Source organism: Stegastes partitus, unplaced genomic scaffold (genome assembly GCF_000690725.1).
Source record: "Stegastes partitus isolate 25-593 unplaced genomic scaffold, Stegastes_partitus-1.0.2 Scaffold1, whole genome shotgun sequence".
In the NCBI taxonomy this organism is placed as follows: domain Eukaryota; kingdom Metazoa; phylum Chordata; class Actinopteri; family Pomacentridae; genus Stegastes; species Stegastes partitus.
The window spans coordinates 56,402-83,357 of NW_007577732.1; the positions used below are offsets into that span (position 1 = coordinate 56,402).

The window sequence follows — 26,956 nt, forward strand, 5'->3', positions numbered from 1 at the left end:
CTAGAATCACCACTGTTAAACATCCAAAGCAAAGCTTCTCTATTTGCCAGACTTGATACGCTCTTGAACTGCCTTTTAAGTGAACCTTTTGCACTTGACTAGCTCATGCCCAGCTCTTTTACAGAAAAAGCATGTAGGGATGTTACTTTGTGTTAAGTTACAGAGTTTTTACTCGAATAGTCCGGTGTTGTCTTGGTTTCTCACCTTTAACACTTTTAAGAGCTTGTAATGAGGATACAGGATCACAGGCAAGATCTGCTTCTTGTGATATGAAGTTGACAAATTCTTTGAAAGGAGGATAACCAGCCTTAGCTTGTCTTGCTTCCATAGCCTTTCGATTCCATCTGGTTACCAACCAATCAGGTGGCTTCATCAAGATTTTCTGACTTTCGTTGCAGTAATTGAGAACTTCCAGTGACTTAATGTGGGGAATTGCAGTTTCACAACTCTGAAGGAAATGTGCAAAGTCTCTTAGTTCACAACCATCTTTGGAACTTAGCTTCTGTCATCCATGCAGCTTGTCTCTGAAGGACTTCCCGATAACAAATGGGTCTCCAAAGCGTTTTTCTAATAGCTGCCAGGCTGTGTCATAAGCGTCTTCAGTGCTAAGTAGGAAGAAACTTTTGACTGCTTTCTTTGCAGCACCACCTAAATACTTCCCTCGGTTGTACAGTTTTTCCTTTTTAGGAATGTTCTTTCTTTCTATCAAGGTTTCGAATGATAGTCGCCAGTCTTTAACTTTTAGAGGATCTCCAGAAAACACTGCAGGCTCTGGTGTTGGAAGACGATTAGCACAAATAGCTTTGGCTAGCATGTTGACAAAGTCAGAGCCCCTTTCAACTGGAGATAGCTGTTGAGTGCTCTGGGAATTCGTGGCTTGACATACAATTGGTTTATGTTGTGGAATGAATGGTGGAATTACAGGGTTGAGTGATTGTGAAGTAGCTGGCAGAGATTTAGGAGGGACTGTGCGAATGGTTGGATATAGTGATAGGAATTACGGCTCTTTTGAGTGAGCCGGATCATTCGGCAGAGAATTCGTAGAATCTTTTTGACATGTCAAAGATCCTCCCTATGTGCTTACAGGCTGTCTGCGACCTCAACATTTCGCAAGACAGACTTGCATGGCACTTACCATTTTGCACGTATTTTGGACGCAGACAGGTGGTAGGAGGCTAGTTGTGACCGAGGCTTAACTTCCAATGTCATTGTCTTCAGATAGTAAAGCTTCCAAGCTACTGTACGGGATTAGCTGTACAGTATCATTGAGCTAAGACTTAGCTTAGACTACAAACAGCTAGCTTAGCCAGGTTAAAAACACACATAACACCAATAAATCCTCATTAAAAATCAAAGTCAAGTCAAAGTTACTTTATTGTCAGTTCACATACAGAGAGCTGAAATTGCCTTTGTCTCAGACACTCATTTAAAGAAAAACACAAAGTTGGGAAGAAAAAACACACACACACACACACACACACACAGATATATCTATATATACATACATACTAAAAAATATGTAAGCCAAACATGTAATACGCTAAAAATATGCAGTCTAGACCTACAATAAGCTAAAAAATATACAAAAATATACAATCTAAACATCTAAACATATAAAAATATAAGTAAACGCAAAAGAGAACAGAATCTACATAAGGCACATATTGAGTCTTTGGTTGATGTGCATTGAAAACAGTGCAAATCAATTTGACAGTGCAGTAAACTAGCTTATATGTGCTATAAAGTGGCTTAGTGTCAGGCAGTCCTTGTGCTGCTTTAAGTCCAGTTCAGTTGTAAGTGACCAGAATTTGTGTATGCAGGGGGCAAGGGGTGAGGCAGGGCAGAGAGTTCAGCTTCCTGACAGCCTGGTGGATGAAGCTGTCTATAAGCCTGCTGTTCCTGGCCCTCAGACTCCGCAATCTCCTCCCTGATGGCAGCAGACTGAAGAAGTTGTGTGACGGGTGAGTGGAATCACTCGCAATGCAGATGGCTCTGTGTGTGAGGCAGGTGCTGTAGATGTCCTGGAAGGAGAGGAGAGAGACACCAACGATCTTCTCCTCTGCTCTTACGATGCGCTGGAGCGTCCTGCGGCAGCAAGTGGTGTAGGAGCCGTACCACACAGTGATGCAGCTGGAGAGGATGCTCTCGATGGTGCCTCTGTAGAAGGTCGACATGATGGGGGCCAGGGCTCTGGTTCTTCTCAGCTTGCACAGGAAGTAGAGAAGCTTTTGAGCTTTCTTGGCCAGTGATGCAGTGTTGCTGGTCCAGGAGAGATCATCTGAGATGTGAACACCCAGGAACTCGGTGCTGCTCACCCTCTCCACAGCTGCACCTTTGATTTTTAAAGAAGCATGCTGGGTGTGCTCTCTCTACAACAATCTCCTTTGTCTTCTCCACGTTCAGAAGAAGATTGTTGTCACTGCACCATCTTGCCAGGCTGCTCACCTCACTCCTGTAGTTTGTCCCGTCTTTGTTGCTGATGAGACCCACTACAGTTGTGTCATCTGCAAACTTGACAAAGAGGTTGGAGCTGTGCGTTGGCATACAGTTAGAGGTCAGCAGGGTGAAGAGTAGGGGGCTCAGCACGCATCCTCGGGGGGCCCTCAGAATGATGGTGCTGGATGTCTTGCTGCCGACCCGTACTGCCTGTGGTCTGCCCGTCAGGAAGTCCAGTAGCCAGTTGCACAGTGAGGTGTTGAGCCCCAACTGGTTCAGTTTGTGGATGAGCTGCTGGGGGATGATGGTGTTAAAAACTGAGCTAAACTCTATGAACACCATTCTAACATATGAGTCTTTGTTATCTAGATGTGTGGGGGCTGAGTGGAGGGCAGTGGAGACTGCATAATCAGTTTAGCGGCTGGTCCGATATGCAAACTGGTAAGGGTCCAGGGTGGGTGAGAGGTGGGATTTGATGTGGTGCATGACGAGCCACTCGAAGTACTTCATCAGGATGGGTAGTTGTTGAGCGATAAGGGACATGACTTCTTCGGTACTGGAATGATGGTGGCAGGTTTGAGGCAGCTTGCCTTAGGGAGATGTTGAATATGTCTGTGAAGACATCTGTGAGTTCCCCAGCACAGTCTCTCAGTACATGACCAGGTATGTTGTCAGGACCCGGAGCTTTGCGTGTGTTGATTGCTGAAGGCTCTCTGCATGCTCTCCAGGGACAGTGTCAGCACCTGGTTGCCAGGAGGAGATGGTGTCTTCTGTGCAGGGGTACTGTTTGCCTCAAAGCGGCCAAAGAAGTCATTTAACTTATTCAGCAGAGGAGTGGAGCTGTCAGGGGTCTGCTGTGGGGGCCTGTATTCAGTAATGGTCTGTGTCCCCCGCCACAGGCTTCTGGTGTCTCTGCTGTCGCTGAAGCGATGAGCTATTCTCCTGGAGTGCTGCCTCTTGGCCTCTCTGATGCCGTGGGACAGGTTGGCTCTAGCATTTCTCAGGCCCACCTCGTCTCCAGCTCTGAGGGGGCTGACTTCGCCCCAAAATAAAGTTTAAAGAGTGTCTTCCCCAAAGGTTATACCTCTGCTACACATGCACACTATGCATCATACAACTGCCAACCTTGGTGTTGTGGAATTCTGTCATAAATGTCTATTCATGATTATTTAAGTGGCAAGTCTCTCCCTTATAAAGTCTCTGCTGTAGCTCCATATTTTATTGGCTCCAGCTCTGTCGCTAACATTCACAGACCAGAGGGAATGTTAATGCCCAGAAACAGAGTAAATTAAGGATATTTCTCAGTGTTGAGCTATTTCTCGAAATGCAGTAGGTTCCTGGCTGTTTTTTTTTTTTTTTTTTAATTATTATTTTTTATTATTATTATTATTTCCACACTCTCGTAGTGAAGTCCTAGTGGAAAAAAAACAGGAAATGAAAAACTGAAGACAAACTGGGTACATAAGGAAAGTGAATGACAGCTTTTCATTACAGAATAACCCCTATGTGCTACAGTACTCTATAGGAGCATTACGGAAAATTTCCTCAATGTAGTGCAACAGAGAGAGACAGGAAGCTCAACAAATCTGATGAGCCAACACCAATGGGCCAGTAAAGTCAATGCATTTACGCAGCAAGCTCAATGAAAATAAGCTTTGGACCTGTGGAGCATTTGCAATGCCTCCTGGCAAATCTTCAGTGCGTGGCAGCCTGGCTCCGTTCTATCCTGCTGTGGGTTGGGACACTTATCTCACCATTCCCCGCCTACCATGCTTTCTTGATTCCGCAATCCCTCCATGTCCCTTTGGCCGTGTCCTGCCAGCTTCAGACTGCTGCAGTTCCTAATACCTGTCTCAAATGCAGGCCTCTGACCTTTCTAAAAGTGTCTCTGGGGCTTTTATCGTGAACAGACACCTGTAGTCTGGCCAGGCTAGCCCTTGTTTGGCTTCTTATTATACAGTGGCTTTTAAATATGCCTTGTTGAATTAGCCAGTATAAATGGGTAATTAGAATTTTTTTTAAAAACCTGCAATTTCCACGGTATCCTCTAGCCGGGTTTTGTGTGACATGCAAAGGGTGTTATTTCCTCTTTTTTCTCTACCCTTTAGCCAACTTGGGAAGGGATACCTCCAGGGAATCCAGTTCTAGCTGAGTGTCACTCAGCATCTCCCCCTCCCCCCTCCTGTCTCCCCTGCCTGTGATGGGCTGACACTATGCATTCCCGACATGTTCGGCCGAGGCCCTGACTGTAACCGCTAACAGCAAACAGAGACAGAGGGAGGGCATGTGACACTTATTGCACATGCAAATTCTGAGTTTCATGGCAGACTGCAGTATACGAAGCCTCTAGGAAAATAATTGTCTGTTTAGAAAACATCCCATTAATTGCTTTGATTAAATGTGATTATGTTAGATCTGCACTTTGCTGTGTGCCTGATTCGGATGAGGACATTAATATTATGCGGGGAAGTTTGCCACACCAGGTGTATGACTTCATTTGTTGTTAACAGTATAATTTAATTACCAGTTTCTATTTCAGGCTGCGACTATTGAAAAAGGTTAAATAACTGATATAGTAATCCTCAGGGGCATAATAGTGCCAAAGCTTAAAGCTCCAGTCTTTAATGCTGTCTCCAAGGTTCAGCCTTTAAACCCATTGCCACAACTAGTCACACAACCTCACTGTCCAAGCTTAATACCTTTTGTTTCGACGATTCCCTGCTGTCTGGTCTTTTTTCAGCCCCTTCCCACAAAAACCCAAAACGCAACTTCAAATGTCATTATTTTAGGTGCCCTGAATCCAGTGGAAATCTGCTCAGTAGATTGCATGCTAGCCTGATTGAATCCTCCGTCTCCCATTCAATCAACGGCACAGCACACTTTAGTTGTCAAGACAGCAGTGCTGTGTTCTGGTCTATGGGTCCAATAATGAATGAAATTAAGTGGCATAATTAGATCATGGATGTATTCGTAGTTTGTCAGTCAGCCCTCCTCTTTTTCCACTGTGACCCAGCCCTAATCGAATTGCAGCAGCAGCACTTTATTAAATCACAGATACCCAGTTGTCTTTATATTAATCCAGTCATGCCAGAGGAGTAAGATTTGATTTTTGCTGGAATAGCAGACGCAAGATTTTCTGCCTGTGTGGTGCAAGAAATCGTAACTTAAGCAAAACCTGTGCAGTACTTTTTTCCTTCGAGCAGTGTTGAGTGTGTAAGTTGTGGATTTGTGATAAATCGGGGCTCACCTGCTGTGACTGTCATCCATCACAAATTTCTGTTTTGTCGGTTAAAACAGTGTCACAGCACATTTCACAGACACACATCTTAAGAAAAGCTGATGTTATATTAACCAATCCACACTGCAATGGCGTATTGTCAGAATGTTTCTAACAGGAAAAAAATGTTTTTGACCCACTTTGCTAAGTTATATTCAGAACCCAACACATTATCCAAGCAATTAAGATTGCTTTTGTGTCAAAAAAATACAAATAAAAAATGGCATCCCATGTCTTCTCCTAAACAGTTTTTCTCAACCTTCATTGAAAATGTCATGAGGCCAAGTAAAGATATGTGGGAGAGTTCATGAGGATGGGAAAAGACAGCTGAATCGAATTCAACTGTACATACACTAGTAATCACACGACAGTGGATGATTCTAACTTGGATCTTCTGTGGACTGTGCATCACTTTGAATATTAGAATTGTGGGACAAAATCATGTCATTCCCTTTTTTCTTTCCAACCAATGTATCCTCTGCTAAAGGCGATAAGAAAGGAAGCACAAAACACATTTCCTTAATGTTTGAAACATTCGACCAGCTCTTACTGGCTGCCACTTAGATACTTCCGAGTCATTTCACTCAGTTAGGAATCTACTTAGGCAAAAAAAAGACTATTCAACCGCAACCTGTCTTCCCTTCTCTTTGTGCCAGACCATCTTTATACACTGTGTCGAGTGTTCTGTGGACCCATTTGAATACAAAGACTCAGTTGCACATCTAAACAGGTTTAATTGCAGACAGTCTTTGCAAAGCAGAGGGAAACCAGGCGTATGAATCAGATGAGGAGGCTGTGGCTGGTGAGTGGGTTAGGTGCACGGTGCTGGATGGCTGGTGGCTCGTAGTGTGGTGTACGGCTTGATGGATGGATGACTGTTTTGAGAGGAAGGAAATGAGTGTGGCATCTGGCGTGGGCTCAAGCTTTGTAGTGGGAGTGAGCTGGTAACAAGATAACTGGAGGAAACAGAAACCTGATGCACAAAGACTGTGCACTGTGAGCAAAACACAACAAAGCAAATATGCAGAGTTTGGCCAGTAATACTATCACGGGAGCTCTGGCAAGGAGTAGAGTGTCGAATACTGCAACAGAATATATGATTCTCAGATGTGCCAGGTGAAGAGGAACAGGTAGTTACAGTTGTCCTCAAATGTATTCATACACTTCCGTTAAAGAAAAGGCAAAATTCACAATAGTCATTCAAATAACTTGAAACTGAAAAAGTAATAATGAGTAAAAATCTGCTATATTATAATTTTGTGAATTAATACATTGCCTTTGAGTTGTGGTTAAAAACAAACATTAAAAAAAAAAAAAATAAATTTTTGCATCACTTTGCTGATGAGCAGTGGGCCACAATCAAAATACCTGTTAACAGGTGCAGAAGTCTGATTGAAAGATACAGAAAACACTTGATTGCAGTGATTGCCTCAAAAAGTTGTTCAACAAAATATTAGTTTATGGGCCCCATCATTGTTTGCTTAGTGTTTATTTATTTATGTATTTATTTAATATTTCTGTTGAACCACAATTCAAAAGCAATGTCATGATTTTCATTAAGTTTTTATTTATTGTTGCTTTTGTCAATTTCAACTTATTTCAGTGACAGCTGTTTTTTTTTCTTATTATTATTTTATTTTTTTGGCAAGAATACATTTGAAGACGACTGTATATCTACACATCAGAGATGCCTTCAAGGGTGGAACAGGAGGTTCCATGTCCACCTATGAAATCTCACTGGCCACTTCTGTGGACACCCCAGATCTGATACGTTGAATTCATTCACGGAATTTGACACAGTTTGTGCCTTTAGTTGATGGAAGCGCACACACAGATCCAATAGCACTGATAGGTGCTTATCTGTCCATCTGTTTGTTGGAGTCTTTTCTTTAAGTTTTTTTCAGATACCTGCTGCATCAGACAGCAACAGGATCCATATGAGTATCTTCAAGTTAAGAGAGGTATGTGTGTGTGCAATTTTAGGCAACACAGCTGTAACGTCATTATTTACTTATATTAATAAGTTGTCCCCAATATGAAGACAGGATTGCTCAGGATCTAATAGCAAGTCACACTGTGTACTTTTCTTTACCTCCTAAAGGTAAACTGTCACAGAGTCACAATTTATCAGCTGCAGTTAAATCATTTGTTATAGCTGAATCCTGACCTACATCACAGCTAGATGGTGTTTTTCTGTAAAAGTCTGATCTGTTGACTGAAGTTAAAATGTTTTACTGTCACATAAAGTTTTTCTATTCAGCGAATTTTGCCATTCAACAGCAGGGAATCTGCAGCAATGACATTATTGTGAATACAGATGTGTTACAGAATGTGACCACTATAATCATTAAACACCAAAATATAGCAACAGGTAGCAATGAAAACACACTGTAATGTACCATAAGCTGCTATAGCTTCATAAATTGTTGTCACATATGGACAGGAATTTAAATATTAAAATCAATATAAACTATGGATGTCTGGCCTATAGGTGAACTTTCTTTTCTTATATACTCTGCAGCATCCATTTAAACAGTGGGCATCCCAATAAGCAAAATGTTAGTCTATCCACATCAGATAATTAATAACCCTCACTGTAACAAAAAAAATAAACAAAGGTATATTAATATGTAATTTAAAAACAAACAAACAAACAAACAAACAAAAAATTCTTATATTCACATAGAAATGAGCTACTCTCTATAAGTCAATTATGGCATTTGGTTTTTGTGTGACACCCTGAGATTATCAGTGGCTCCATCTTGCCACCCCTATGAAATCTGTCAGGCACCTACACACGTGCAGAAACACAACAAAAGACAGGGAACAAAAGAAAGAGGAAGACAACAGCAGAAACACGGAATTGGGCTTAGATATAATGACACGTTTCGCCCTTTTGTTCTACTGTGTAAATGTATTTTTTTTCTGACCCTGTCTGTTTGCCTGGGACGTTGCTTTAGCTCATCCTTTGTAAGCGACAGGCTGATTACCTGTGTACCACAAGACTGCCTTGTGTTTGTTGGTAAGTGGTTGTTATAGTCTCCTAATTTGGTACATCCAACTTCTCTGGCTCTAAAACACACTGTGTTAAACCACCATGAACTAACATTTGCTCTTCTAAACTGTTTGATGAAGCCTATCCATGACATAAATGTTCTTAAGTCCAATAGTGCATTTTTTATTTTATTTTTTTACATTTTCTTGAAGTCTTTAAAGGATTTTTTTTGTAGTTTTTTTTCTACGCCCGTTTAATTGGGAGACGCTCTGTTCAGCAACCACAAGCTTGTGAGAGCTACTCAAGGAGTGAGTTACTGATTTGGCCATTCCAGAGCAGCCTGTGTGTGCCAGCCACCGCTGGGACATGACGCAGCTAGAAATCAGAAAGCCAGCAGTCTGCTCTTCTATTCGCTCCCCTTCATAGCATTTATTATTTCTCCTAGAAAAACTCACTTCCTTCTACCCGTTCAATTTTTTAGACATAAAACACACTGAGTCTGGAGCTCTCAACATTCACCACTGACCATTTAGGTTTATCGAACAGTCCAATTCTCCAGTTACATTTCATGGTGCATAAGAGGAGGAATGAGAATTTACTATAGCTAAATGAACCAGAAGACACACTAAATGAGAAGGATGGCAATTTCCCACTGGGCTCAACACAACCTCTGATCCTAATAGCGTGTAAATCTCATAAGTCACTTTTCAATAGCTCCCTGCTGTATGATTAAATGACTGTGGTAATAAGTAGGAGGTGGCATGTGGGTGCTATCAGACTGAGAGAAAGGCAGAAATGATCTAATACTAGAAATAAATAATAGATAACTACACACAACTAACTCCTAGCAGCTCAGCTGATTACCAAATGTGTACCTCCTGAGAGGGAAAATACAATCAAATGTGAATGAACGAAACACCATGCAAAACTTAAATATCCCACATAGGAAAGGCAAGACTTGCTCGAAAGTTAAATCTAAGACACTGGACCAGACTGCTGGTGCTGTGCAGTGCCATGAACCTGTGTGTCATGGACATCGTAGAGCTCCCTGATATTTTCCATTCCCCTTGAGAAGGCGAAGGTCACACACTCTGTCTGCTAAGTGAGCTGTCCAGTGTTAGAAGTGCTCAATGGCCTCCCTCACCTGTTGATAAATGCTGTGTGACTATAGTTTAATAAGGGCTCTGGGCATTTGGCTCCAGCTTAGCCAACCTCTGCAAGCAGATATAATGCGATCAATATTGATGAAAGGGCTCGGTTTCTGTTGGGATATATCTGTGATAGGCTGATGCACGAACATAGTCACACACACACGCACACAGACATTCAACTAAAATATCACTTTCAGGCTTAGTTTTGTGAAAACGGGAACTCGCCTAAAGTTAATCCAACTAAGCCATTCCACTCTTCTGTATGCCTAATTGCTTCACTGCGTATCTATCTAATTAGGGAGGAATTTCTTGACTTTTTTTTTTTTTTTAACTTTCTGTCACGGTGGCACAGCAGTAGATATGTATTCCCAAGGCCATAGTCACAGATTCAGCCCACAGCGCATTGTAAATCAAGGGCTTTCAAATTAGCTACGCATATTGTTCTTGGTGCTGTTGTGTTCTAAATCTTCCAAGTCTTCCAGCACAGTGGAGAAAGAAAGATAGAGAGAGAGAGAGGAGATCTTGAGAAATAATTCAGTTCTGTTTCTTTGTCTGTGGCTGTGGCTCATCAGATTTAGGATATGCATCTAGCAGAGATGGATAGGAATTGGTGATGATAAATTGGCCCAAATGCAGAGCTCTAATGAAGAAGAATAGGGAAGAGACAAAATTCTAGAAAGTTGTTGGCTTAGAAAACTTTAGATGTAAAGATTTGAAGTCAAAACTAAAGTGTAGTTGCACGCTACTTTTTTATTTTATTTATTTATGTTTTATAAAAGCTAACGTGGATGCACTCTGTGTCCTCTGAGCATAAATGACCCCTACAATGAAACTATTGACAGAAAATATGAAGCCTCCCACATCTGTTGTTGTGTTGACAGTTAATCTATAATGGTTTGGCCCTTATAGAAGCCTTTATGACTTTGCTCAATATTGTTTCTACACAGAGCAAACAGAACCTGATAAAACAGAACGCTGATAAAACTCCCCAGGCAGCCAGCAGGCGGTGCTGAGTTCAGGGTATTTTGTGTGCCTCCAGTTTATGGGCACTTAGAGAGCTGTCTATTTTGGCCAGAGATCGTGACAGGGGGGCTTCATTGGACCAGATGAATTTGCCTTTGTAGAAAAACAGTTTTTCCACATTGCCTTTCTCACTATTTCCCTTCTACCTTATCTTTGTCCCTTTGCGGTGACTCTGTATCTTCAGGTTTCATGCCCATTTGCTGTAGCTGTTTTAATCTCATGGCGCGCAGAGTAACAAGGTTGATTTAAATGGAAATAAATCACAAGCAAAAGCCATAAATCACATCTTTTGGCTGTTAACCAAACCTTCCGCCTGTCCAAACATGCCTATTCTAACTTTATTCCTTCTATAACACACCCTGCCACCACTCTCCAACCTTGTTTTCTCTCTTTTTAAATCAACGTGATAACAATTATTTCCCATCAGGATAAATTGGGGCACATGCAGTGCATATCATTACCCCTTGGAACTCAGACATTAGCTCCACTAATGTGGCCGTAATCCACATTGTCCTTCCTTTCTTCACGCAGAGAGAAAAATGCTCTGTCACTGTCATGTAAATGATACACTTCCTACTGTGTTCACCACATTACAATAAAGGTGAAATTAATTCACCAGCCACTTTTATCCATGGAGACACGCATGGTTAATTCCAACTGTGTTTTGGAGCCTGGAGCCCTTAAAGTGCACCTAAATCATATTGCAGTTTGTCTTTTAATAAAGTTTATCATTGGAGAAGAGAGGATAAGGAAAAAAAAAAAAAACTTAAAAATTCATCTGAATTTCTAGCTAAGAGAAATCCTTTGAGGGTGGCATTGATTTGTTGGAGGAGATTTGATACAAATTCTCCAAAATAAGAAGGGAATATTACATGTCCAAGAGGCTTTTTTTTTTTTTTTGAAGTTTATGAGAGTGAGCACTCCGAGCAAACACAGGGGGGAAAAAATCCCGAAAATATGTAATGAAAATTGAGGTGTCCTTTTGCCAGCTGCTGTTGAATATCACCACATGTCAGACTCAATTGATTTTACCACAATAAGACATGAATTCTTCTTATTATTGGGAGGTTGGCACGCTCTGCCACAACCAATTTAAGCCAATATATAGAGAGGTAGTTACACACTGCAGCAAAGTTTGTGCAGGTGGTGCATTTCTACATGACCCATGAAAGATATTGTGAAGATGAGTTTTATCTGTGAAGCTACCTTGGGGGAGCATGAGCCTCAAACTCATTAAGACGTAAAGGGTTGGTTGCGAGATAAGCCTTGCAGAGTGACAGGTAGATCATTGCAGCATTTAATGACCTTAGAGCACTTTGTGTGTTTACAACAGAGGGCTAGTTTGTCCGTCTGTGTGTGTATGTGTGTGTCAGAGTTGAGGCTGAGGTTGACCAACTCTATCTTGCTCTGCTCTATCTCCCAGCTTTTAATCCCTAGAAAAAAAAAATAAATCAAAAAACATCTTGTCTCTGACGCCGGAGAGCTGAAGAGAGAACAAGCTGAGAAAATGGAGTAATTCATGAAGCATATTGTGTGTCATTAGCACAGCATAATTTATTGTACACCACATACCGTGAATGTAATGCTTCTGAAGTGAATCATGCACAAGGGCTCAGCAAGGTGTAAAATGAGCTAGTACTGATTAGGCTGCTCTTTTGCAAAAACATCATGACACACAGTTATCAGCAGACCAACAAACAGACTTTCCGCAGTGTGTAATACGCTGCATGTCTCGTAGAAAGATTAAAAATGCATAATTGATTTTCCTGTAGCTCGAGGATAGGAGAAACAAGAAAAAAAAATATGAAAGAAAGGTTTCAGAAGATCCATGTGCCATTGAGCCAATAGCCTCAGTCACACTTCTGCAGTTGGATTCACACTGAGGAGCTGCACAGGGTGCAGGATATCCTCACATTTCTGCCTCTGGCAGTCAGCATTTCTAATGGAGCAGATAAATGCCTCACTGAAGGGCAGGCAGTTGTTGGAGACAGTATTAGTCAATTTCTATTTCTTCCTATAGACTAAAGCATATGGAAGATGATTTGCAAGACCCGAGAATCCTTTTGTAAAGTTTAGGAAGCCGCCTTGCATTATTATTAAGTTACTACTGAACTTTATTGAGTAGCATTTACCAACAGCAAAAAGAAGGAGTAAAACCAAGGGCAGGCAGCAAATGCACATCCATCCATCCACTTTTATATGTATATATATGTGTGTGTGTGTGTGTGTGTGTGTGTAGATAGATAGATAGATAGATAGATAGATAGATAGATAGATAGATAGATAGATAGATAGATAGATAGATAGATTAAAGCATTCTAACTTGAATCTTAAAGTATCCATTTATAAAACAACATTCGCAGTGTTAGGGTTAGGATAAACAAGAGGCTAAACAACATGACCCACTGACTGTGAATTTCGTCTAAAAAAAATGCTTAACGTGATGTATGTACATGTATAATATTGCAACTGCAGGCTGTGCAGGGTTAGCACAGAACTTTTGTGATGTTTTTTTTTCATTTTGTTGCTGGGAGGCAATGTCCAAGCAACACTGTGTGCTGAACTTTTTGTTTCAATGTAAAAATATGAGTGAAACGGCTGCCCTAGAATGTTACATTAGAAATTACAATTTGTTACTCTAACGTCATAAAGTTTTGTCTTTATTAAGTATCACATGTTGCGTAACCCCTTGTGTTAGTTTGGTTGATTTACATTTGTAAATTTATGAAATTCATCATTTGTTGTTTGACGTTTGCTTCATTTAAACAGTCTGTTGTGTAGATCTTTGCCTTGTCTATTTGATCTAAACTTGTAAATTTAATGTATTACTTGAGCAGTTTTTTTAATTTAAATATGCAATGCAGACTGTTAAGTAAAGCTTGATTTGTTCATTGTCTCAGTTCATTACTTAATTCTTGTGCTGGAGTCATTTGATAATGCAGAGGCCACATGCAAGGCCAGCGACTTTGCTAATTGTGTACAAGGGAACTCAGGAGGGAGAGACTTAAGTCAATACTGCTTCATTATGAAAAGACATTTTTAAAACCCTCTTGCTTCTTTGCCTCAATGAGGTGTCTTGAAGCACAACTGCGGAATAGAACAGACTTCGAGAGAGATTGAATTGTTTTAGAGTTCACTGACTAAAAGACCTTGTTGAAATGACAGAGAACAAGGTCGCGTCTGACAGATCACTGGGTGGCCAGGGAGGGCTGGAGGAAGCAGGAGCATGCTAATTTGTTCACACTCTGTGAGTGTGTGAGACAGCGGCGCAGGTGATCTTGGGTGAAGTTGCCTTGTTCGTGTGGTGAACGGTTGTGTTTGTCCTCATGAATGATCCAACAGGTCCTCTTTGTCCTGCGCTCCGCAAAATGATGATGTACATTGAAAAGTCATGTAATCTTATTGTGTGTCACTCATGCATAAAAACATCCACTGAGTGTCTGAATAGAAACTGATCAGAGTGCTTTTTTTTTCTTTGCCACAGATTTACAGAGTTTCTGGAGCCTTTCGAGAGAGTGATTCAACCAGAGGAGCTTTGGCTCTACAAGAATCCTCTGGTTGAGTCAGACCACATTCCCAAGAGGGTCATGTTCGTAAGTACCTGCTGTCTAACTGTGCAATCCTCTAATTATGGACGTTATTGCCACTGAATACTTGGTCGTTGCTGCTGTCTCCATGAGCCATATCCGCTGCTTAATATTTTCTGATCTGCGTGGTGCAGAAATCCATTGATTACAAGGGTAATCATTATCTATGTGTTTCGTTTCTACAGTTGAGGTGAGGCCTGAATCATCAAATCAAAAAATCAAATCAAGCTTATTATCATTTTGCTGTACATACACAGTAGTACTGGCAAGATGAGAGAGCGTTTCTTCAGGATTATTGAACCAGCCAGTTTTGCGGAATGCACATCTGGGAAAAGACACTAAACGTACACCGTCACTGTCTCCTGAAGGTTGCATCCATGCGCGCCGCCATTCCTTGAACATGGCGAACCTCTTCAGGTCCTGGTAGGTCTTCAGGGACACAAAGACAAACACGATGGTGTGACGATGGTGAAGCCACAGATGCTGCCCAGAGCTAGCTAGCTGTCTGTCTGTCCGCCCAAAATATTCTCGTCTCCTCCAGCTGTATGTCTGTCTGGGATGTTGTCATGGAGCCCTGTTTCTGTAAAAGCAAACACACAGCAGTCTCTTCACTCTCTGTGGGCTTCTCCCAGCAAACGTAGCTCGTCCAGCTTGTTGTCGAGGGAGCAGACATTGGAGAGTAGGAGCGATGATCCTGCTGGTTTGGAGGGGTTAGCCTTTAGCATGGATCCTGGCTCTCTTCCTCCTCCTTTGCGTACGTTCGTATCGTTTGCGTGTCCTTCTCTCTCAGGTAATTGCCGACGTAGTCTCCGATCGATCAATCAATCAATCAATCAATCAATCAATCAATCAATCAATCAAATTTTATTTGTATAGCACTTTTCATGTGCAACAACAACAATCGCAAAGTGCTTTGCAACATTTAAAAACAACAAAGCAGTTAAAAACAACAAAGCATTTAAAAACATTACAGCATTTAAAAACATTACAGCATTTAAAAACATTACATTTAAAAAATAAAATAAACCCGTCCCTCCCACCCTCCATGCATACACATACACGTACAATAAATGCATTTGCGCACACACAGACGCACACACAGACGCACACACAGATGCACACACTCACCATGGGACTAAAAGAGGCATGGCATGGCACTGAGGGATTGTGGGAAACGCCACCATTGGGGCCGTCCACACCAGGAGGAGCTGCAGACCATGACTACTGGGGGCGCCAGCGCCCGGACCCCCGACCCGGCAGACAGGGGGGTCCCCACAACGAGGTGGGGAGCCCCCCAACCAGCCGGCCGAAAGGATCCGCAGACAGCACCCCCAGCAGCAGACCGCACACAGCCCCCAGTGTGGAGGACCCCCCTAAGGAAACACTGGAATTAAAACTAAAACCTTTAAGAATAAAAGGCCTTATGTAAGATAAAATAAAAATTAAAAGAGTAAATACATAAAGATAAAATACAAAGATAAAATGCAAATATAAATAAATGATAAGAATATAAAAGAATTAAAGTTCAATTAAAAGCCTGATTAAAAAGGCATGTCTTTAACCTTCTTTTAAAAGTATCGACAGTCTCTGCAGTCCTGATGCTCTCCGGCAGGCTGTTCCACAGGTAGGGGCCGTAGTGGTTAAATGCTGTCTCATCGTGGGTTCTAGTTCTTGCTGCTGGAATGGATAAAAGGCCACTGCCGGAGGACCTCAGGATCCGCAAGGGTTGATACGGTAAAAGCAGGTCAGATAAATAACTGGGCGCAAGGCCTTTAAGACACTTATAAACTAATAAAAGAACCTTAAAATCGATCCTGAAGCGGACGGGGAGCCAATGCAGCGACCTTAAAACAGGTGTAATGTGATCCCGCCCTCTGGTCCTCGTCAGCACGCGAGCGGCTGAGCTCAAACTCGGTGTTGGTGTAGTATTTCCAAATCACAGCCGATCGCCACAATTCCAGCACCATTCACTGTCCTGACGCCCAGCAAAGTCTTCTGGCCGCAAGTTTTGCGGAATGAACATCTGGGATAGACAGGACACTCAAAACGTTCACTTTCGTTGTCTCCTGAAGTGGCCACTGCATCTATGCGTGCCGCCATCACCATAGCAACCAATGTTGATAGATATGAGAAGGGCGTTAAGGAACTGTGGTGATTAGCACTTCCAGTGTAAATATAATCTGCTCTTGGACAGCAGTGGGTGGTTCTGAGTTAAAATGAATTTCTTACTGACACAGCACAGACTGAAAATAATTTTCCTCTGCCTCATGCTGTAAGCACTGAACAAATAACCTGACGAATCCGTTGCCACACTTCTAACCAGGACATAGTGGAGGGTCTGTGCTCATTTTATTCTCAGTGTAGAGCTCAGCAACAATAACTTGGCCTCAATACACTTAAGACAAACCACAGCAGGCATTACAGAGAACGTTCAAATAGTGAGTCATGTGTTGTTTTCAGACTCGGCGGCAGAAACTATGTAGATGGTCCTATTTTCATAGGGGGATTAGAGGAAAATTGCCTTGAATTTCATGAACAATTCATACCTCTTTCATGAAAGTGCAGATAGGTCTGTCTCCCAAAAATTATGATGGTTCCATACAGCTAAACAACATTCTGAGGGAAACATATTTTCCCAGACTACATCTTGTTTGTGATGCATCACAAATATGCTTCTAATCAACATATTTTTGACATTTATGGCGTTCCTTTCAAATGGTCATGGGGGCAGTGGTAGCTCAGCGGTTAAGGCTTTAGACTACCGGTTGGAAGGTCAGAGACTGAACCCCTCAAACCACCAAGCTGCCTCTGTTGGGCCCTTGAGCAAAGCCCTTAACCCTGTCTGCTCTAGGGGCACTGTAGTGTGACAGCACTCTAACTCTAAACCTCCTAACAAGCTGAGATGTGCCAAGACTGCAATTTATTGTACTCTGTGCAATGACAATGAAGTTAAACCTTCTTTTCAAATAGTCATGTTTTTAATGGGGTAGGACTCATAAGCCAGAAAATGGGGAATCAAATCAAGTCAAATCAAATCAAGTCAAACTTTATTTGTATAGCACTTTTTATACACTAGAACAACACAAAGTGCTTTACAGCATTTAAAAACATTACAGCATTTAGAAACATTGTAAAAGAAAAAAGAACCAGCCAGACCGAAGGGACCCGCAGGCAGCACTCCCAGCAGCAGACTGGGAAGGAGTTTTAAACATGTTGTGAAAAGATGTATTTGAACTCAAACTATACTATTCTCCTAACCAAGTACTGTAGGTACCTAAATCTAACCAAGCAGCAAGTGAAAAAGGAACTCAAGTGTAAAAATAATGGTCCCATAGTGGAAATAAACCCCAGTTTGTGAGTTCTGTTTTGAACCTTTTGGTCTTGCTTTGGAAGCCCATGTAGAGCATTTTTCCCCCGATAGCACAGAACGATAGTGTGGTGCAGTCAGACCATTATGTTCTACAGAATGGGCTCACAAAGCCAGACTACTTTTAGACTAATGCAAACACTAGCATGGTCTTTGTGGCTCTTAATTAGGCAGACATGTTTCCTCCTATGTCGTACTGTTACCTTACTGGGACAAAATACATCTCTTTTAAAACATAATTGTGAAAGCAGTTTAATTGTATGGGAGCAACATTTTCGAACTGGGGAAATACACTCACCAGCATGACTAAATCTCACTAAGTCATACATTCTAAGGCAAGTTGTGGTGGTAGCGGGAGTTAATTGCTGTTAGGAAGTTGTTGGATTGTGACACTAGCGTCCAGGCTTACACTATAACTCTAACCCTGATAAACTCACCTCTGTGTGGAAAAGTGACATATTTAGAAGGTGTTTTCCCCATGAAAGTAATCCCAGATTTATGAAGTCCCTGCTTAGATCCTTTCTTCACCCACCCCTCCCTACTCACTGCAGTTGGAGCACATCAGCTCACCAGCATCTGTGCTCAAACAGTGTATTATATATTGGAGTAAGTCCGCCATGTACGCTTGAACAGGAAACTGATTCTGAATAGTTATGCTGTAGCTGCCACCCTGTGAGTTGACAGTTGTCTGTTTGTTACATATGAAATTTTAGTCTGAATCTTTGTTTTTGAGATTATCATTGGTCACTGCAGTTTCAGGGTGTAAATGCTCAGCAATGGTGTTGACTGCTTCTTTTAGTCGTGATGTTTCTTTTAGCATGTAGAAAACATATGGACTTGATAAGGTAAAAAAATAAAATAAAATAACGTAGATTTTCATTGAATGAGGTCTTCACAGTGTATCTCAAGTCACTATAGACTTTTTCTGCATTAGACCAGATCAAGACCTTCAACTTAACTAAATCATATTTTGGTGGAAAACAAATGGAATAGGTGTCAGTGCTCATATTATTTGAATATTCAACAAAAATATTCTTGTGACTAGTAAAATTCATTTAAAAAAATGAATAAATCATGTTCATAGAGAACATATGATCTACTTTGTATCTGGTTTCCTTTTTGTTTGCAGATAAAAGAAATTCTTCTTATTCTTCCTACCATGCCCCAAAGAAAAAAAAATATGTAGAATAGAATTTCAACAAATTGTGGCCATCTAAACCTGTACAACAGGCACCCAGGAAAATGTCCCCAATATGAAAGAGAACTGCTTTTCAATGCTGATATATTAAAAGTTTTGAGTTTTCCACATCGGTGCTCAAAGACAGAAATTGAGTCCTGAAGATGATCGCACTATGTGCTGTATCTTTTATATAACAACTCTTTTCCCCACCACATTAAACAGTGATCAAGCTATCTTTCACAACTTTCATACTGGGGTATTATGTGGTGATGATCAGGGCATGTTGCTGCACTGTCTTGTAACAGCAGTAAAAAAAAAATGTTTAAAAAAAAAAAAAAAAAAAAAGCTTCATGATGCCATTAGAAATCCAATTACACACTAATGTCTCTAGGTTTTGAATTATCTTGATCGTCTCCAGCTTTCCTTCATTTCTCAGACAGGTTAATATGTGTTCCTGTGTGCAGAAGGACGTCTTTGTCAGCATGCTGCCTCATCAGAAGACCTTCTATTCGGTTGTTTAATCAACATATCAAACCAACGCAACTGATAAAGACTTTCCTGCCCACTGCTTATTTTGCTCGCCTCTTTGCAAACTGTCAGCAGCATTTGAACGACTGGCTCTTCCACTCCATCCCGTGCTCATCCACATACTTCAGTCATCTTATTATGTGCAGAAACAGCTGCAGAGTAGGTGGTGAGCTTTAACTGACAATTACTTCAAGCTAGAAAAATGACAGCTGCTATAAACTTTACAATACGTAGTGCTTTTCCAACCCATATAAAAATGCCTGAATAGATTAAATGGCAGCAGTAGGTGCTGCATGTTAAGCCTGAGTTTGTCACCTCTTAATGATGTTTAGAAGCCTTTATACACACAACAAACAAACGGTTAATATATGAACCAAAATGGATTTGCTCATACATACGAAAAAAGAGCAGTAAATTACTCATCAACCACTCATTTGATGGCTGTTTTGCGATAAGCACTTGGAAATGCATTAATCATAGAAAGCACTACCAATCAAGCAGTAAACGCACACACACACAAACATTTACAATTCCACCATTTGTCTGTGCAGCTGACTGTCTAGCCAAAAGCAATACATTAACGTTTGAGTCTATCTACAGCTTGTCTGCACTCTATTATTTCTATTTCCTTTTTCGACATTCTTTATAAAAATGTTGACAGTTTATATTAACTTCAGCGTCTATAGATCTTTTGCTGGTGACAGGCTTCAAAATTATAAGTTGGAAAGAAAGCCCCCTTCCCCCCCATCGCACCTACATGCCTCTTGGGAAACTAATCCCAGTGTGCCGACACCCAACAGTCAGACCTGTTCAGTGTCATTGCTCTGACAATGGCACTGAAGGTGTGGAGAATTTATCTGGCCATTAAAAGAAGTCCATGGAGGCGATTTACATGGAGGTACACTGACCTTCATTAAGATATGTACGGTATTAACCTATGTGCAGCCTCAAGAGTTGTGCTTATTATGAGAAGTGCTTGATATTTATTGCCGGGCCCAGTGGTCTTTGACTCCATACCTTTGGATTAGTATAGCCAAAGGTCACACTTCAGTCCATAGAATGTGCTCATGTTGTAGCTTGCAGCTCTCAAATCAGGGTCTGAAAATGGAAATCGGAGCTGTTCTCATTACTGCAAAGCTTGTGTGATAAAATATTCCTTCTGGTGGAAATCGTATTGTGTTTTATTATTTCCTAGAGGACACATCATGAGCGAAATAAGCAGTTAACACCATTGCTGAGCATTTCCACCTTAAAGCTGCATAAGATTGTTGACAAATAATAAAACACAAATTTAGACTCACAGTGTTTTATATGTAAAAAAAAAAAAAAAAAAAACAACAACTAAGGTACCAATCCTGTCAGCTTGCAGGTTGGAGCTTTCTGTATCATTATTCGTCTTCAGAAATGGTTTCTGGTTTTAACCTTAATGGCTGTAGACTTACATCTAAGCCATTTTAAGACAGAAATGATTATTTTAATGAAAAAAAAATCTTTCAAATATGTAGCTTTGATACACTGAGATGATTTTTAGGGATTAAAGCAAGAACTGGAGAGGGACTAAACACGTATAATGACCATTTCAAGAAGGAACTCAACAAAATCAAAATCAAGTATTCAGAGAATTATCGAGATCTCTTGCTCTCTAAATGTGGTCCATCCTCATGGTGGCACTTGGCAAACAGATCTAATCAACTGTTTTAATGAGATTTACACAAATAAACATGTGAATTTATCTTGTTCAGCCATAGAAAAGAGGCAGGAATTCATAATTATACGAGCTTTGGAAAAAACTCTACAGTAAACTGATATACTGACAGTTTGTAGTCTTCATAGAGTTATAAAATAATCATCCAAGGACATCCGAGTGTGAAAAATACATGTTCCAAAGTGTGTCTCATCTTTTAATGAAATGATATAATCCTCTTTTATAACTGTCTTTAAATTGTCCATAAAATATTATGACATAATCAGCCATTCATGTCAAACCTTTAAGATGTTTTTGGACACTTTAATGTGTTTCCATGGCAACAGAGATCCTCATAAGTACTGCTTTCCTCATTTACACTTGACTCTTCTCCTCTTTGACAGCTGCATTATACTCTCAGGATGCCATTTTAGGCAAAAAAACACTGTCAGCATCAGCTGCCAAGTCAGCCCACAAAGTTGAACCAACTGATTATAGTGTCACAAGGCATATGTGGAATTCTTAGTTGTGGAGGAAGTGTTCCCATCATTTAATTAAGAAAAAGTACTATTACCACTTTGTGGAAGCACACTTTTACGAGTAAAAGTCCTGCATTGGAAATTTCACTCAAGTTTTTAAAAAATTGAAGTATTATAAGGACTGAAATGTACTTGAAAAATAAAAGTATTTAATGTAGAAAAATGTCACCTCTGACTCTTCTATGATATGTCAAGATTAATACAGCTCTTGTAATAATTAAAAGCAGGATCTTATACTTATAGCTGGTTGGGATAGAGCTCATTTTAACTTTTTTTTTTTTTCTTTCCATTATGGCTTAATATGCAAATTATTTTCTCCATTAATTGTTTGACTGATTTGCTAAAATACTGAGTAAACAAAAGAAAGAAATGCTGTCACAAGTTACATGATTATCAAAATAGATGACATTTTTTATATATTGACTAACTGATCAGTGACTACTTGTTTCAACTGTTGATTTATAACAAAACATAATGTCTAAGTTCATATGTTTGTGTGCAAAAATCTTAATTTGTAAAGTAACTAGTGACTAAAGCTGTCAGATAAATATAGTTAATACAAAGTACATTATTCACCACTAAAATATAGTAGAGTAGAAGGAGAAAGAAACACATAAGTACCTCTGATGTGTGCTTAAATACAGTACTTGAGTAAATATGTTTGATTATATTCCACCACTGGAAAATCTCAACCAAACAAAGACGCATTTTTTTCCCCTCCGGATTCATCACAAACTCAGTGAGGAAGTGATGGGTGCCACTGCGACTCAAAGGCCACAGACACAGGGTGCATTTTTGGTAAATGCAATGGAGGCTACTTGCTGCTGAGTGACCACAACCTTGTTGTTTCAATCCTTTTTTTTTTCTTTCCTCCAGGAAACCTTTTAGTGCAATCAGTATTTGAATTTGTAACTGATTTGTACATTGTAAAAAGACTAAAAAATTGAAATTTGTTTCAATCCACAGGATGTCCGATATCGTGTGAAACTATCAATAATATTGCATGTGTTGCATTTAAACTTGCACTGTGCTGTATGTTCAGGTTTGTGTTGTGTTTTTTATAGCTACAATAGGGTGTCTGTATTTTGTACTGTACCATGTTTGCACCCGTGTCACAAAAACTTTTCTTTTTTTTATAAACTGTCGATTTAATCTTAGATTCGGAGAGCAACTGTTTCTGCACTTTTAAGTGAATCCAAGTGTGATCACAAGTTTGAATCCAGCTCCTTCAAAGGAATAGTGAGGTGTAAAATTAGCTTATGATTGGCAGAGATACACAGATACACGCCGAACTAATAAACCGTGCTCAAGGGAAATGCAATGTGTGTGTTATAATAATGGAATTGAAACCCTGCCTTTGTTTTCTTTTTTTTTCTACCTTTGCTGCTTAAGGCAAAGTAAATATATTGAATTTGACCAGAAAGTAATTAATACATTCTGATGCATGAATAATTAGCTTGGTGCTGGGGAGCGCCAAATCTCTTATCAAGTTAGGGGCAAAAATTCTCTCAGTACAAGCATGAAGAGCATCTGAACAATAAAAGAGGCTCCTCTGTTTGTCTTGTTAAAATTAACTCAGTGTAATGGATAGGCCAGGGTCGCTCCCTGAGGCCGAAGTCATTTTACGATTAACCTGCCAAACAGGCCCAGTGGAACACTGCAGTGCATCTCTAATGTCACAGTAATAACTGCACATTTGTTTTTGTGTTTATTTCCTCACAGGCAATTTCTTTCCTTACCCCACTGGCGGTGATATTTGTGGTGAAGATAATTCAGAGGACGGACAAGACAGAGATCAAAGAGGCATGTTTAGGTGCGTGGAGCTGCTTTCTTTGCCTACTGAAAGTCAGCCCAGTCTGAGAGATCTTAAAATGACAGCACATTTTAGCGGCACATACTGTATTGGATTAAGTGTTTTAATAACTGTGAGTAAAAACCTTCCTCTTTCTAATTTTTTTGCTCTTTAATATCTTTCATTTTTCACCAGTTCTGCCTGGAAGCATGGGCTAATTGGCCACATATAGAAGTGCTTTATAATGCTTAATGGCACAGATCTTTCAACTTTGTGGCCTCGTGTTGCTGTCAGTTTGGTCCTGCACAACTTAATCTCAATTACAGCAGCCATAAGTGTATACCCATTTAAAATTTCATGCTATTTGTTTCATTTTTTTTAACAGCATCTGGGCGTTGGTCTCTTACATACAGCCCCCCCCCCCCCGTTCCGTTTCTGTTAAAAAAAAGTTTAACATAGATCCAATTAAAGAGTCACACGAAGATGAATTAGGTGGACAGAGGGTGGCTCAGTGCATCAGTGCAGAGATTACAGCGCTGTGTAGAACTTAACAGGCCCATTACCGCCCGCAGAGAAGCACTTCCACATGCTGCACTGGAAAATAACATCATTCAGAAGAACAAAGAATAAAACGAAGACCATTATTCTGACAAGTTTCTACATTTCAACTGTGGCTTTGAAACCAAACTTCTCAACCTAATGAGAAAGAAACATCAGAGAGCAGTTCTTCGGCTGGATGTGTTGTTAAAAAAAAAAAAAAAAAAAAAAAAGTAGTTTATTTTTAACTACCTACAGACCTATTTATTTTTCATCCCGGGCTAAATCACAGAATAGCAGCTGTCCCTATATTCTCGCTCATTCAAGGAGTTCAAAGTTGTCCCCGAGGGTCCTCTAATTCCGAATTCATGAATTAAATCTTCAAACAGATATAATTGTGCTTGCAAAAATCATGGCTTTTGAGATAGAGTTCCACTCTTGTAATACCAACGCGACTTTGTTTTGCTAATACAATGCATTTACTGTTTGATACACTACATTCTATTATTTCATTGCCTCTTTATTTTTTTTCTTTGGAATGAAGAAGAACACACTGTTCCCTTTTAACAGACTTATCTAATAACCCTTTATCATTCCAAAGTCCTGCCGCTTAATTATGTGATTATCTATCAGTCAGGATGTAATGAAGCCATTTTGGAAGTTTGATTATATTTTCCAGAAGGGTACACTCTGAGAATGGCACTGTGATGATTCTGCAGTAACTGTTTTTCATTTTGGAAACAAAGCACGAATAACATTATTCATCATTTGAATATGAGATTGCATAGCAAGCAGAAGCACTATTGTGTGTATGGGGAGTAATCTTCAAATAAGATACATCGATAATTTTCATTAATGCAATAGTGTGTCTGGGCATATTTTTACTATTGTGTCAAAGCTTCCACCCTCAAGATATAAAAGTGAATTATTGAAAATATTCAAGCTTCACATTCAAGGCTTTTCTCAAACTCAACAAATGAACTTTTGCAGGAACTGAAAAAGAAGAACTTTGGTGATGTAATGGTAGCAACTCTGTCTTTTTTTTTTTTTTTTTTTTTTTCAATAGGCCCCTAATTTCCTGAAACTGTGCCCTGGTTCAATCACTAGAGCAAACTCTAGAGCCTGTACATGTGAATGTGACCAATTTTGGTGATCAGAGGCATAAGCACAACCTAAATGTAGCACAGCCCATTATGGTGGAGAGACAGATGCAGGTTGAATACATTATTTGGAGGATGAATACAGCAGGTGCTCTTGCGGTGGGCAAATCTCATCCAGTTCCTTTAGCGATGCTTCAAAATGAGCAGATATGAGGCAAGTTAGAGCTAAACTACAGACACAGGATCACAAATTGGGAATATACAATAAGTCACATGACTATGCAGCAGCTAATGGCAGTTACTCAAGCTAATTCAGCAGAAACTAGCCCATTTAATGCCAGCAAATTAACAAACAGGGGTAATTGCAAAAACATTGACTATCAGACAGTGCCAGCGCTACTGTTGGCTTTGGATCTACAAAAGTTAATTAGTCTGCAAATGACAATCAGATCAGTAAGCATCCTGAGGCTTCAGCTACATCTGACGGCATCAAGGTGAAGCAACAGTTTAATACCCAAAGTACAAAACCTGAGAGAGATCTGTTAAAGAGAGTGCACTGCCATTTAATGTCACACATTTGAACTGGTTGAACATATTTCACTTCAGGCTTTCATCTGATCTGCACTGAGTTTTCCCCAAATTAACAAGCTGTTAAATAACATCGACACAGTGCTCTTCTCAGCAGCACATGCAGATAATACATTAGAGGGCTGCCAACGTGGGGTGAATCCAATTCCCCCGGAGACTACTAGGATTAACCTATGAGGGCAAGCACTCTGGCTAATGATGAGCCCCAGTGGTTTTCTTTATGGCTAATTAAATGAACGTACAGTTACGGTGGAATGCCTACCTGTCAACCGACTGCGGCCCTTCTGTTTTTCATTCCAGACGTTGACCTGCAGCAGTAATTGCTTCACAGTCAGATTAGGCTTTAGATTGCCACAATCACTTTGTCGCTAACACTGCTGGGATATTAACTCACATTTTTTCTCTCTTTAAGAAATCTGGCCAACAGATTATTTGCCAGCTTTAATTTCACTGCAGGAACTCAGGGCAGGTGAACATTTATGTGAATGGCCACTAATGAGCCTTTCTGTTTCCATTGGATCTATTGGATCCAGTCCACTGCATCGGGCAACTTCATCCATAACTCTGAGTGTGCCAAAACAACAAACAGTAGCTGTTGGATGTGATTTCAGTTCCATGTGCACATACAAAATAAAGCAATAGAGGGTCTACAATGTTACATGGTGACTTTTATGCTTAAGATGGAAATTTTAGAGAGGAGAAAACTTTTACTCAGCAAGAGAAAGCCGAAAAAAATGCACTCATTGTCCTCTTAGAGTTTAACCAATCAGCATGGAGACAGTAGGGTTTAGGGCCAGCCAGAAGCACTTACCCTTGAGTCGGTGCTTTTCTCCCTCCAAAAAGACTCTCAAAGAGGTTCTACAAAAGTGGTTCTTGCAGTTGAAGCATGCACAAAATCTCAGGTTGCCTTAAACCAGCACATAGGTCCCTGCAGTGGAAATCTGCCAGTTATGTGCAATTTTAATCACTTATACTTGGCTTGCATGGTTCTGTGGATGGACATCACATCCATGTCCAGAATGGCGTTGTAGTGACGCATCAGTTGCCATGATATTTTACATGACATTCTAGAACGAAGAGGTTCAATAACTGTGATGATCCCTGACTTTTGCAGGTTAAAAAATAAATAAATAAATAAAAATCTGTGCAGCACTTTGGTTTATGTAAAATAC

General features: G+C 40.3%; 1 protein-coding gene across 1 annotated transcript in view; it reads left to right on the forward strand.

Moving 5' to 3' along the window:
- plpp4 (phospholipid phosphatase 4) overlaps window positions 1–26,956 on the forward strand; it is a 70,279-nt gene that overhangs the window by 30,860 nt on the left and 12,463 nt on the right. The window contains exons 2-3 of the mRNA XM_008297790.1: window positions 14,367–14,475; window positions 23,490–23,580. Coding sequence (XP_008296012.1) covers window positions 14,367–14,475; window positions 23,490–23,580 — 200 coding nt within the window. The remainder of the gene's footprint in view (window positions 1–14,366; window positions 14,476–23,489; window positions 23,581–26,956) is intronic.